Source organism: Macrobrachium rosenbergii, chromosome 13 (genome assembly GCF_040412425.1).
Source record: "Macrobrachium rosenbergii isolate ZJJX-2024 chromosome 13, ASM4041242v1, whole genome shotgun sequence".
Classification (NCBI taxonomy): domain Eukaryota; kingdom Metazoa; phylum Arthropoda; class Malacostraca; order Decapoda; family Palaemonidae; genus Macrobrachium; species Macrobrachium rosenbergii.
The window spans coordinates 4,821,038-4,833,185 of record NC_089753.1 but is presented as its reverse complement, the minus strand read 5'-3'; the positions used below and the strand labels follow the sequence as shown (position 1 = coordinate 4,833,185).

Below are 12,148 nucleotides of genomic sequence, written 5' to 3'. Positions count from 1 at the left end.
TCCGGGACTTACCACGCCGGAACGTAGTTCACGGCAAATAATGTAATAACTAAGATAATATGCAGCCCGGCGTCTCCACAATTCCGCCATAAAAAAGGGGGGAAGGCACCTACGCTCAAGCTATTGTTCCCTACAAGGTACTAAACAGCGAGCTAACGACAGCCGCCGGAACAGGTCCGGAGTGGCGGAACGGCGGAAAGGTAGGGGCAATGAAAACATGGCGACTACAACAGGTCAGGTGCCTAAACACCCTCCACGAAACGTCATCTCAACCAAAAGGGGCAAATGAGCATTGCTCGAAAATGCCCCAAAAGGGATAAGCCATGAATAGACAATAGACCGATAAATAAGGAGTGAAAGAAACACGTGAAGGCGGAATATATAATATATATAGCCTAGCCTAACCTTCCGAAGTGAACACCTGGTCAGGTAGGCTAGGTCACGCCAGTGAGACGAACGAGAGAGGGGCACTAGCACCGAACCTAGCCCTCCGAGATTTGACGAATCAAACTGGTCAGGAAGGACGGGCTGGCACCTATTACTCGAACGTAGGCCACCCTAGAAGACCTATCCTACCTAGGCCGTGAAAGCCAGGGTAGGAAGGAAAACTGGGGCCAATCTTAGCCTACCTTCCGAGATTCGACAGTGTCGAACTCGTCAGGTAGGCTAATGTGTTACACTACCATACATATCAGACTAAAGGCATATTAAGATAGTATACATAATAATAATAATAATAATAATAATAATAATAATAATAACAACAGGTCAGGTGCCTAAACACCCTCCATGAAGCATCATCTCAACCAAAAGGGCAAATGAGCATTGCTCGAAAATGCCCCTAAAGGGAGAAGCCATCAATAGACAATAGACTGATAAATAAGTAGCGAGAGAAACACGTGAAGGCAGAATATATAATATATATAGCCTAGCCTAACCTTCCGAAGTGAACACCTGGACAGGTAGGCTAGGTCACGCCAGTGAGACGAACGAGAGAGGGGCACCAGCACCGAACCTAGCCCTCCTAGATTTGATGAATCAAACTGGTCAGGAAGGACGGGCTGGCACCTATTACTCGAACGTAGGCCACCCTAGAAGACCTATCCTACCTAGGCCGTGAAAGCCAGGATAGGAAGGAAAACTGGGGCCAATCTTAGCCTACCTTCCGAGATTCGACAGTGTCGAACTCGTCAGGTAGGCTAATGTGTTACACTACCCTACATATCAGACTAAAGGCATATTAAGATAGTATACATAATAATAATAATAATAATAATAATAATATAATCACATAAATTAAATTCACATGCGTAAAGAACAGAAAGGAAAGGATAGGCTAGGCCTCACTTTCCACTATTCTAAAATCGTAACAACAGTCGTGACAGAACCAGATCGCTCCTGAAGGGAAGCTGAGCAGTGGATAATACGAATAGCCAGCAGTAGGTGGCTCAATCAACGATGCCAGAGTCAACTATCCGTGTCAGAAACGAAATGGAAAATCTCACAACCAAGACACGATAAATTAAAACTATCATTATTATTATGATGGAACATCAATTAGAAAACTCTTTCAATGCGTCAGAAATTATATTAGGAGCATCAAGAGGTTGGGGACTACAACCACGAACGTAAACAAACATGGCGGCTCCCAGCCGAACAATGTGTAAGTTATTTAATGGGACAAAACTGTCCAACCGAGTCCCAAATCAACAAAATTGAATACTCAACTTAGAAGGGGATGCATCCTGATTGCCTGACGACATAATAAAGGTGAATAATGCCGAAAATAATGAATAATAGCACAAAAATACACAAGTGAAATTAAACGTGTGTACACGTGAAAAGGTGCTATAAGAGGATGATGGTTCTGGGTAGAAGTAGTAGTAGCGAGCGGAGAAGGACCGCTGTAACGGCACCCCTTAGGTAGAGGGGTTTTGGGAGAGGAGAGGAGAGATCTATTGGGTTAAGCATCTGTGGTAGTGGCTTCCACTCGCTCCTAGATGACATACCGACATCCTATGAGGATGATCAATCCAGAGGTAGTAACTCTGGCATTCTATATAGCTGTATAGCTTTTTTCTCTGGTATATCTAGCAATATTTAAACCTAGAAATGTGTGCTATATGGGACATTTCACTGCGCGACACAGGTCGATCCCAGAAAAGATTTTATCAGTTTTTTGGGGGGGTGACAAATTTTTGGGGGAGAAAATGTACAATTTTCCCATATCTCATACATTATACTCTTTATTTCACCTAAATAAACTTATTTTAGAGACTTTTTTATGCCAATGTATAAAGCAATCATTCAGCTGCCAAATGAAATAAAACTGAGCAGTCTACCTTGAAAATTGTTGGAGGTACACATCTTTGAACAAAAAAAAAAAAAGTATAGTTTTTTTTGCATGTAATGCATGGGTGGCCATTATTTTTCTTACAGACATGACGCTACCTTGTCATTCAGTTTTTGCATTTTCCTTGTTACAGTTACAACTTTTTGCACTGCAATAACTAAGTAATTTATTTGAGAATGCTATGGATAAAAAAACAAGACTATCAGAAATACTTTTTTCTGGCAAAGTTTTTTTGGGGGAAAAGTGCAAAATTTTCTATTATTTTGTAATTTCTACTCACAGTTACACCTACGTAAAAAGTGAGTGGTCTACATCGAAAATTATCTGAACTAAGCTTCTTTGAACAAACAAAGGTATAACATTTTTATGCCTTCCACTTGAATCACTGCCACTTCCCCACAGACATAATTGTTCATAAAGGTCATAAGCATAAGGGTTACTTGGGGAACAATATTCTTGTAACAGTATAATCAACAGCAAGGGTAGCTGGAAACTGAGTGTGCTACATAATGAGGGAGTCTTGCAAAAAGACAAACCTGACTTATTGTGTGAAATCAGGTATACTGGGACAACAGACAAACATAATTATTATGGGTTTACTTTCTATAATTAAACTTCTTTTTTAAATAATTAATAATTACTAAGAAACAATACTTGAGAAACAAATACCTAATGACTGTTTGAATCTGATTTAAAAATGAGCTTGATCTCTTTACCTAAGTTACATACAGGTATGAAAAGTTACACATACAGAAAGTGCAAATATATGACTGAATCTCTTACTTGCTTTGCCATCTGGTGATAAAGCTGCAATTTCTTGATCACATGAAAATGACAATGCTTCCATAGACTTCACCAGGAATGTAACCAATTCTGGGGCTGGGGTAATCAGCAACACACGAACACCTATAAAATGAAGTTCATGATATACTATAACAATCATTTTAAAGCCTAATTTTCAGGTCCATTTCAATGAGAAATTAATACCAGGTACCACGGCATGATGAAGTTGATAAATCAAGCCAGATAGAACCGACAATAGGATTACAGTAGTCACCAACCAATTTATTACAATGTCACATTAAGGACACTCAACACAAACAAAATCCCTTCAGTAGATAATGCAGCGCAACTTTAACTAAAGTAATCTCTCATCTCTGGTAATAAACCACTTCTTTTCTTTAATTGTACATCACCAAAAGTAATAATCAAAATACACAATTTACTTTGTTTTTATTACACTAAAGTACAGTAATCCCTTGATTATCCAGATTCACCTTATCCAGAACTCAACATTATCTAGACACAATTGGACCACAAGGACCAAAAACACATATATAACACATTTTTAAAAAAGTGAAAAACCACTCTCCAGTGGCTAGCAATGCTGTGTGGGTCCAAGAAGTGTTGGTAATGCTGCTTACGCTCATAAAACAGCTGAGAAAGGGTTGGAAGCCTGGGCCAGATGTTAGGGGAACGGTTGGCAATGCTATACTGAAAGAAGCATGCACAGAAAAGAGAGAGAGAGAGAGAGAGAGAGAGAGAGAGAGAGAGAGAGAGAGAGAGAGAGAGAGATAAATTTCCAGGTAGGGGAATGCTGTGTGGGATGAGTGGAGAGGGGTAGGCAGGTGTCACAACTCTTTAGAGCTCTTACATTGTTTTATGTTTTTTCACATTTTATTAACCCTTTAACGCCGAAGCCCTATTTTCAAAAATGTCTCCCGTATGGCGGCGGCCTCCGAGAAGTAACACCGAAGCGGAAAAAAAGTTTTTTTTCAAAAAATCACAGCGTGCTTAGTTTTCAAGATTAAGAGTTCATTTTTGGCTCATTTTTTTCTCATTGCCTGAAGTTTAGTATGCAACCATCAGAAATAAAAAAAAATATCATTATCATATATAAATATTGGAATATATGACAGCGAAAAAAAAACTTGTATATAATTGTATACAAATCGCGCTGTAAGGAAAACGGTTGAAGTTAATGAGTTATTTTTTTTTAGTTGTATTGTACACTAAATTGTGATGATTTTGGTATATAACAGATTGTAAAACGATTAAAGCAACACAGAGAAAATATTATCACAAAATGATGCATGAATTCGTAACGGGCGGACGTAAAAAAAAGTTTTTTTCAAAAATTCACCAAAAATCTAAATATTGTGCTAGAGACTTTCCAATTGTGCCAAAATGAAGGAAATTGATTGAATATTACTAGGCTGTAAATTTTTTAGCTTACAATTGCATTTTTGAACCATTTCGATCGAGTTAAAGTTGACCGAAGGTTTATTTTTTCTATTTATCATTATTTCGATGTAAATATAAAAAAAGCTGTGAAGAGCTAAAGGAATGATATATTTTTTGTTGTATTCTACATGACATTGCGCACATTTTGATGTATAACACTCTATGTAACGAATAATATGAAACGGCGAAAAAATTACAGCAAGCTGACGCAAGAAATGACAGGATTTTCAGTGGAGTTCGCACGTGCAGAGCAAAGGAAAATTTTTTTTTCAAAAATTCACCAAAAATCTACATATTGTGCTAGAGACTTTCCGTTTGTTGCAAAATGAAGGTAAATGATTGATTGTTACTCGAATGTAATAATTATGGCTTACGGATGCGTTTTTCGATCATTTCGGTCAAGTCAAAGTTGACCGAATGTTAAAATTTTGTCAGTTATCGTGATTTCGTGAAAATATTAAAAACTGTGAAAAGCTAAAGGAATGACATATTTTTTTGTTGTATTCTACATGAATATTTGCACATTTTGATGTATAACACTTTATGTAACGAATAATATGAAACGGCGAAAAAATTACGGCAAGCTGACGCAAGAAATAACAGGATTTTCAGCGGAGCACTAAGACGCCGAGCGAAAAGGAAAATTTTTTCAAAAATTCACCAAAAATCTAAATAATGTGCTAGAGACTTTCCGTTTGTTGTAAAATGAAGGTAAATGATTGATTGTTACTCGAATGTAATAATTATGGCTTACGGATGCGTTTTTCGATCATTTCGGTCGAATCAAAGTTGACCGAATGTTAAAATTTTGTCAGTTATCGTGATTTCGGTGAAAATATTTAAAAACTGTGAAGAGCTAAAGGAATGACATATTTTTGTTGTATTCTACATGAAATTGCGCACATTTTGATGTATAACACTTTATGTAACGAATAATATGAAACGGCGAAAAATTACGGCAAGCTGATGCAAGAAATGACAGGATTTTCAGCGGAGTATGACGCCGCTTGTGGAGCGAAGGAAAATTTTTTTTTTTTTCAAAAATTCACCAAAAATCTAAATAATGTGCTAGAGACTTTCCGTTTGTTGCAAAATGAAGGCAAATGATTGATTCTTACTCGAATGTAATAATTATGGCTTACGGATGCGTTTTTCGATCATTTCGGTCGAATCAAAGTTGACCGAATGTTAAAATTTTGTCAGTTATCGTGATTTCGATGAAAATATTAAAAAACTGTGAAGAGCTAAAGGAATGATATATTTTTTGTTGTATTCTACATGAAATTGCGCACATTTTGATGTATAACACTTTATGTAACGAATAATATGAAACGACGAAAAAATTACGGCAAGCTGACGCAAGAAATGACAGGATTTTCAGCGGAAATCGCGCGTGCGGAGCGGAGGAAAATTTTTTTTCAAAAATTCACCAAAATTCTAAATATTGTGCTAGAGACTTTCCGTTTGTTGTAAAATGAAGGTAAATGATTGATTGTTACTCGAATGTAATAATTATGGCTTACGGATGCGTTTTTCGATCATTTTGGTCGAGTCAAAGTTGACCGAATGTTAAAATTTTGTCAGTTATCGTGATTTCGATGTAAATATTAAAACACTGTGAAGAGCTAAAGGAATGATATATTTTTTGTTGTATTTTACATGAAATTGCGCACATTTTGATGTATAACACTTTATGTAACGAATAATATGAAATGGCGAAAAAATTACAGCAAGCAGACGCAAGAAATGACAGGATTTTCAGCGGAGTTCAAGATGATGAGTGGAGGAAAATTTTTTTTTCAAAAATTCACCAAAATTCTAAATATTGTCTAGAGACTTTCCGTTTGTTGCAAAATGAAGGTAAATGATTGATTGTTACTCGAATGTAATAATTATGGCTTACGGATGCGTTTTTCGATCATTTCGGTCGAGTCAAAGTTGACCGAATGTTAAAATTCACTTTGGTTGCTGGGTCCTTCTCCAGCATCCCAGCCTAAAACTCGCCTCACACGCTCACTTCCGACAGGCAGTATGCGCCTTTCACGGTCCTGACGCCTTTGTGACATCTCTGCAAACATTCTGTTGCAGCACGAATACGCTAACACTCGCAAAAGTTCAACAAAACATGTCTGCGTCAAAATATCGCTCCCGCAAGGTGCTGCTCTGATGCTCTCTGATGCGAGATGGGGGAAATTCGCGCATGCGCGTCTGGGTGATGCTCAGAAACAAAACAACAGCTGGATCCGTGAACTCCCAGCATCCGCCGAGGCGCGGGATTTTAAATCTTCTGCAAACTAGGCCTACAATTATTTTTCCACGAATATTTAAAAAAAGCATTTTCAGTCGACGTTTGCAACGTCCACTCGGCATTCGACAGACAATTTTGAACGACGTTTAAAACGTCCAACAGGCATTTAAGGGTTAAAGGCTAGTACTGTAACTTGCAATAAAATAATCATGCACAAAAGATAAGAGAGAAATGAGTACCTCAACATGTTGCCAACATCTAGGAATACTTTCATGAAGAAATCAGCACTATATTTTTAATATGTGACTGTGGGGGTTACCGCATCCCATGCAGGGAGATGCACTATGCATTGATATGAAGCGTTTTCAGAGCATAAAATTTATATATTTTAAGAACGAAAAAAATCCTATTTCTTATAAAAATTCTCTTATGCTGGCTACTTAACCTATTCGACCTACAAAACATGTTTTCAAGGTTACTCTGAAACAAATGCTGTACAACATTTTTATATTTTTTATAATTTTTTTTCTCTTGTGCATATTTGTAACTTTTTTTATGAATAGTTTGTAACAGACAAAAAGAGAATTACTTACAAAAAAAAGCTAAAACTAAATCAACTGTTAATTATTTGTAGGATAAACTTTTAAAAAAATTGAGTGACTGGAAAAGGAAGCAATGCTGCCAAAAACATGCACTACACATGTGATACACAAGCAATGCACAATTGTCTTTCCAGATAAAAGACCAAAAATGGTAAAATTATTTTCCAATCAAACTATGGTGTGATAATCATCAGAGTCGACCAAAAATATGCATTGAAAATTATGACATACGACCAAAAAATAACAAATGATAGGGAAGAAAAGGAGGCTGTGTGTGTGTGTGTGTATGTGTAGAGGAGTTTCTTAGAGCAGTTGAAAGCCTTCTCTCTCTCTTTCTTGCACTGTGCATGATTATATTATTTGAAGTTAATATCCTTTAGTAAAATGTAAAAAAAAAAAAAAATATAAAAATACTGTATTAACCCTTAAACGCCTACTGGACGTATCATACGTCGACTAAAATTGTCTGTTGGGTGCCAAGTGGATGTACCGTACGTCGACTACAAAAAATTTCAACCTTCGGTCAACTTTGACTCAACCGAAATGATCGAAAAACACAATTGTAAGCTAAAACTCTTACATTCTAGTAATATTCAATCATGTACCTTCATTTTGCAACAAATTGGAAGTCTCTAGCACAATATTTCGATTTATGGTGAATTTTTTAAAAAACTTTTTTCTTACGCCCGCGCGGTAACTCGGCCGAAAATTTCAGAAATTCTTTCGTCATTTTGTAGTAATTTTTGCACTGTTCTATATTAGCCGTTACATAAAGTTTTATATATGAAAATGTGCGCAATTTCATGTACAATACAACAGAAAATAACTCATGGTTGTAGCTTTTATCAGTTTTGAAATATTTTCATATAAATCACGATAACTGCCAAAATTTCAACCTTCGGTCAACTTTGACTCGACCGAAATGGTCAAAAACACAATTGTAAGCTAAAACCTCTTACATTCTAGTAATATTCAATCATTTACCTTCATTTTGCAACCAATTGGAAGTCTCTAGCACAATATTTCGATTTATGGTGAATTTTTGAAAAACTTTTTCTCACATCAGCGCCAGAAATTCTTTTCATCACGTTGTCGTAATGTTTGCACTGTTTTACATTAGTCGTTACAATAAAGTTTTATATCTGGAAATGTGCGCAATTTCATGTAGAATACAACAGAAAATAACTCATGGTTGTAGCTTTTATCAGTTTTGAAATATTTTCATATAAATCACGATAACTGCCAAAATTTCAAGCTTCGGTCAAATGGTCAAAAAATGCAATTATAAGCTAAAATTCTTACATTCTAGTAATATTCAATCATGTACCTTCATTTTGCAACAAACTGTAAGTCTCTAGCACAATATTTTGATTTATGGTGAATTTCTGAAAAAAAAAAAAAAAAAAAAAAAAAAAAAAAAAAAAATTTTCCTTCGTCTGCGCTGCGGTATCTCTGCCGAACATCTCAGAAATTCTTTTCGTCATGTTGTCGTAATGTTTGCATCGTTTACATTAGTCATTCCATAAACTTTTTATATGAAAATGTGTGCAATTTCATGTAGAATACAACAGAAGATAGCTCATGGTTGTAGCTTTTATCAGTTTTGAAATATTTTCACATAAATCACGATAACTGCCAAAATTTCAACTTTCGGTCAACTTTAACTCGACCAAAATGGTAAAAAAACGCAATTGTAAGCTAAAACTCTTACATTCTAGTAATATTCAATCGTTTACCTTCATTTTGCAATAAATTGGAAGTCTCTAGCACAATATTTCGATTTATGGTGAATTTTTGAAAAAAACATTTTCCTTACGTCTGTGCAGTAACTAGGCCGAACATCTCAGAAATTCTTTCGTCTCGTTGTCGTAATATTTGCACCGTTTTATATTAGTCATTACATAAAGTTTTATATATGAAAATGTGCACAATTTCATGTACAATACAACAGAAAATAACTCATAGTTGTAGCTTTTATCAGTTTTGAAATATTTTCATATAAATCACGATAAATAGAAAAAATTCTACTTTCGGTCAACTTTAACTCGACCGAAATGTTCGAAAACTGCAATTGTAAGCTAAAACACTTACAGTCTAGTAATATTCAATCAATTAGCTTCATTTTTCAACAAACGGGAAGTCTCTAGCACAATATTTCGATTTATGGTGAATTTTTGAAAAAAACATTTTTTTACGTCCGCACGTTACAAATTCATGCATCATTTTGTGATAATATTTTCTCTGTGTTGCTTTGATTGTTTTACAATTTGTTATATACCAAAATCATCGCTATTTAGTGTACAATACAACTAAAAAAAATTAACTCATTAGCTTTAACCGTTGTGCTTACAGCGCGATTTGTATACAATTATGAGTTCTTTTTTTTTGCTGTCATATATTCCAATATTTATATATGATAATGATATTTTTTTTATTTCTGAGGTTGCATACTAAACTTCAGCCAATGACAAAAAAAGGAGCCAAAAATGAACTCTTAATCTTAAAAACTAAAGCGTGCTGTGATTTTTAAAAAAACCTTTTTCCGCAGGGCGCTAACTCACCGAACGCCGCCAGCATACGGGAGACGTTTTTGTAAATAGAGGCTCGGCATTTAAGGGTTAATATCCTTTACTGAAATGTATAAAAAAATAAAACAAAGTATTTTTGCCAAAAAAGCTCATGAAACATGAACATTAACTAACTGTATTCGAGTCAACTAAAAGAGAGAGAGAGAGAGAGAGAGAGAGAGAGAGAGAGAGAGAGAGAGAGAGAGAGAGTATCATCACCAGCAAAATATGTAGATGTAAATACTCAGAAACACATACAAAATAATAAAAAATTATTATTTACAATACAAAAGATGAATAATTAATTTGTAGTTGTTCTTAAAATGAATTTGCTCTGGACTCGTCATCAGTGAAACGCCATACATACTAAAGATGTAAACAAAGTGTAAGTTTTACACACCCACAGTTCCCAATATAAGGCAAAATGACAAATCAGTGATCAAGATGAAAGCCCAGTCTAGACACAAAAGGAATGATGCAATACTTGGCATAATTCAGGGTAAGGAAAAACAATGAATAAAAAAGACGAATATATCAAATTATAAGTAAAACCAATGCAATATGATACAGTATGGAAACAACTGATAAATTCCTGTATAAAAATACATTAATGGTGATAAAACTAAGGAAGGCTGTGGGTAAACAAAAGTAGGCTATATATCCCCTTATATGTACTGTATAGTATGTTGCACAGATCATAAGTTTGGTTTTTTATGTAAAATGTTTTTTAAATGTTATACAGTATTTTTGCATAATGTTAGGCAAAATGGGTAAAACATCATGATAACCATGTTATTCAGTAGTAACCCTGTTTACAGTTCACTGATTATATTGTGCTTTATTTACAAAAAGAGAGAGACTTTTTTTTCGTATTTTTACAATATATTTTGTTAAAAATATGGAAAAATAAGCTAGCTAATTGCCTTCTGCATCCAGTTTTAAGTTTCAAATGTGATGGTTTTTGTTTATATGCGTATTCAGTGTTTTAGGTTACATGGTACTGAGAAGGTACAGGGAGTAAGGATATGATGTTGCCGTTTTACACCCATAGTTTTAATTGACCTTATTCGACAGGGCCTTAGCTCTATTAGTCAAGATAACTGAAGGATTACTATTTTCATACATACCTCATGGTTATTTGCTGACTTATTTTCCACAATGGTAATCTCAGTCCTTTTAATTTATGTGTAAGTAATGGCAGGAAGCAAAATGTGGGAAAGGAAGAAGAGCATTACTCTTTAATTAATGGGTTTGTAGTTGTTCGTGTAATAAAAACATGACTCCATTAATCATATACTACCTGACTAGTTACTCAGGTAGAAGGATAAGAGGCAAGACTTGACGGTGAAGCCATGTACCACAAGTTAGTGGAGGAATGAAGAAGAATATTAAAGTTCACCACCACTTAATAGCAAATTTTTATATTTTTCCTAAAATACAAACCTGCAATTCTTTACACAGGGATTTAGTTTGCAAATGCGAGCTGGAACAGCTGTTTAACTTTCAGACAAGGTTATTATCTATGATAATACTGTAGTCCACTTTGCCTTTCGGCCTAGGTACCAGAATGAGGGGTGGCTGAGGTTTGGTTGGGAAAATTGCTATTTGTAAATGCAAAGAACTTCACTGGTTGGTTTGTATGTTAGGAGGAAAATACAAATTGGACATCTTTGAAAATTGCTACTTTTTGTTCCAGAGACAACACAAATGCAAACTTTCCTTGGAGCTAATAAAACCAAACAGGTTTGGCAAATCTATGAATCAACTGGTTGGTTCTACCCACTAGGGAATACCTTCCTGGTCTGGAGGAGCTGAGGAATGAGTCCCACACCTCTAACTTGTTGGACATCTGGGCATATAACTGACTTATTTTTGTAATCTCACTTTTAATTTTTTGATGAAAGCTTGGAAGAACCCAAAAGTATCAGAGACAACAAAACTTGCTAATAAAACCAAACAGGTTAGTTTCAGAAGAATATTAAAGTTCACCACCACTTAATAGCAAATTTTTATATTTTTCCTAAAATACAAAACCTGCAATTCTCTCCCTTGTCTAAAGAGCTGGAAGAGCTGTTTAACTTTCAGACAAGGATTAGAGAGAGAGAGAGAGAGAGAGAGAGAGAATGGGGGGAGG

At 35.3% G+C, this 12,148-nt stretch overlaps 1 protein-coding gene across 1 annotated transcript in view; it reads right to left on the bottom strand.

The window, feature by feature from the left end:
* The window catches only part of LOC136844863 (uncharacterized), a 484,772-nt gene that overhangs the window by 126,471 nt on the left and 346,153 nt on the right, over nucleotides 1-12,148 (bottom strand). The window contains exon 14 of the mRNA XM_067114107.1: nucleotides 3,137-3,259. Within this exon, the coding sequence (XP_066970208.1) occupies nucleotides 3,137-3,259 (123 nt within the window). The remainder of the gene's footprint in view (nucleotides 1-3,136; nucleotides 3,260-12,148) is intronic.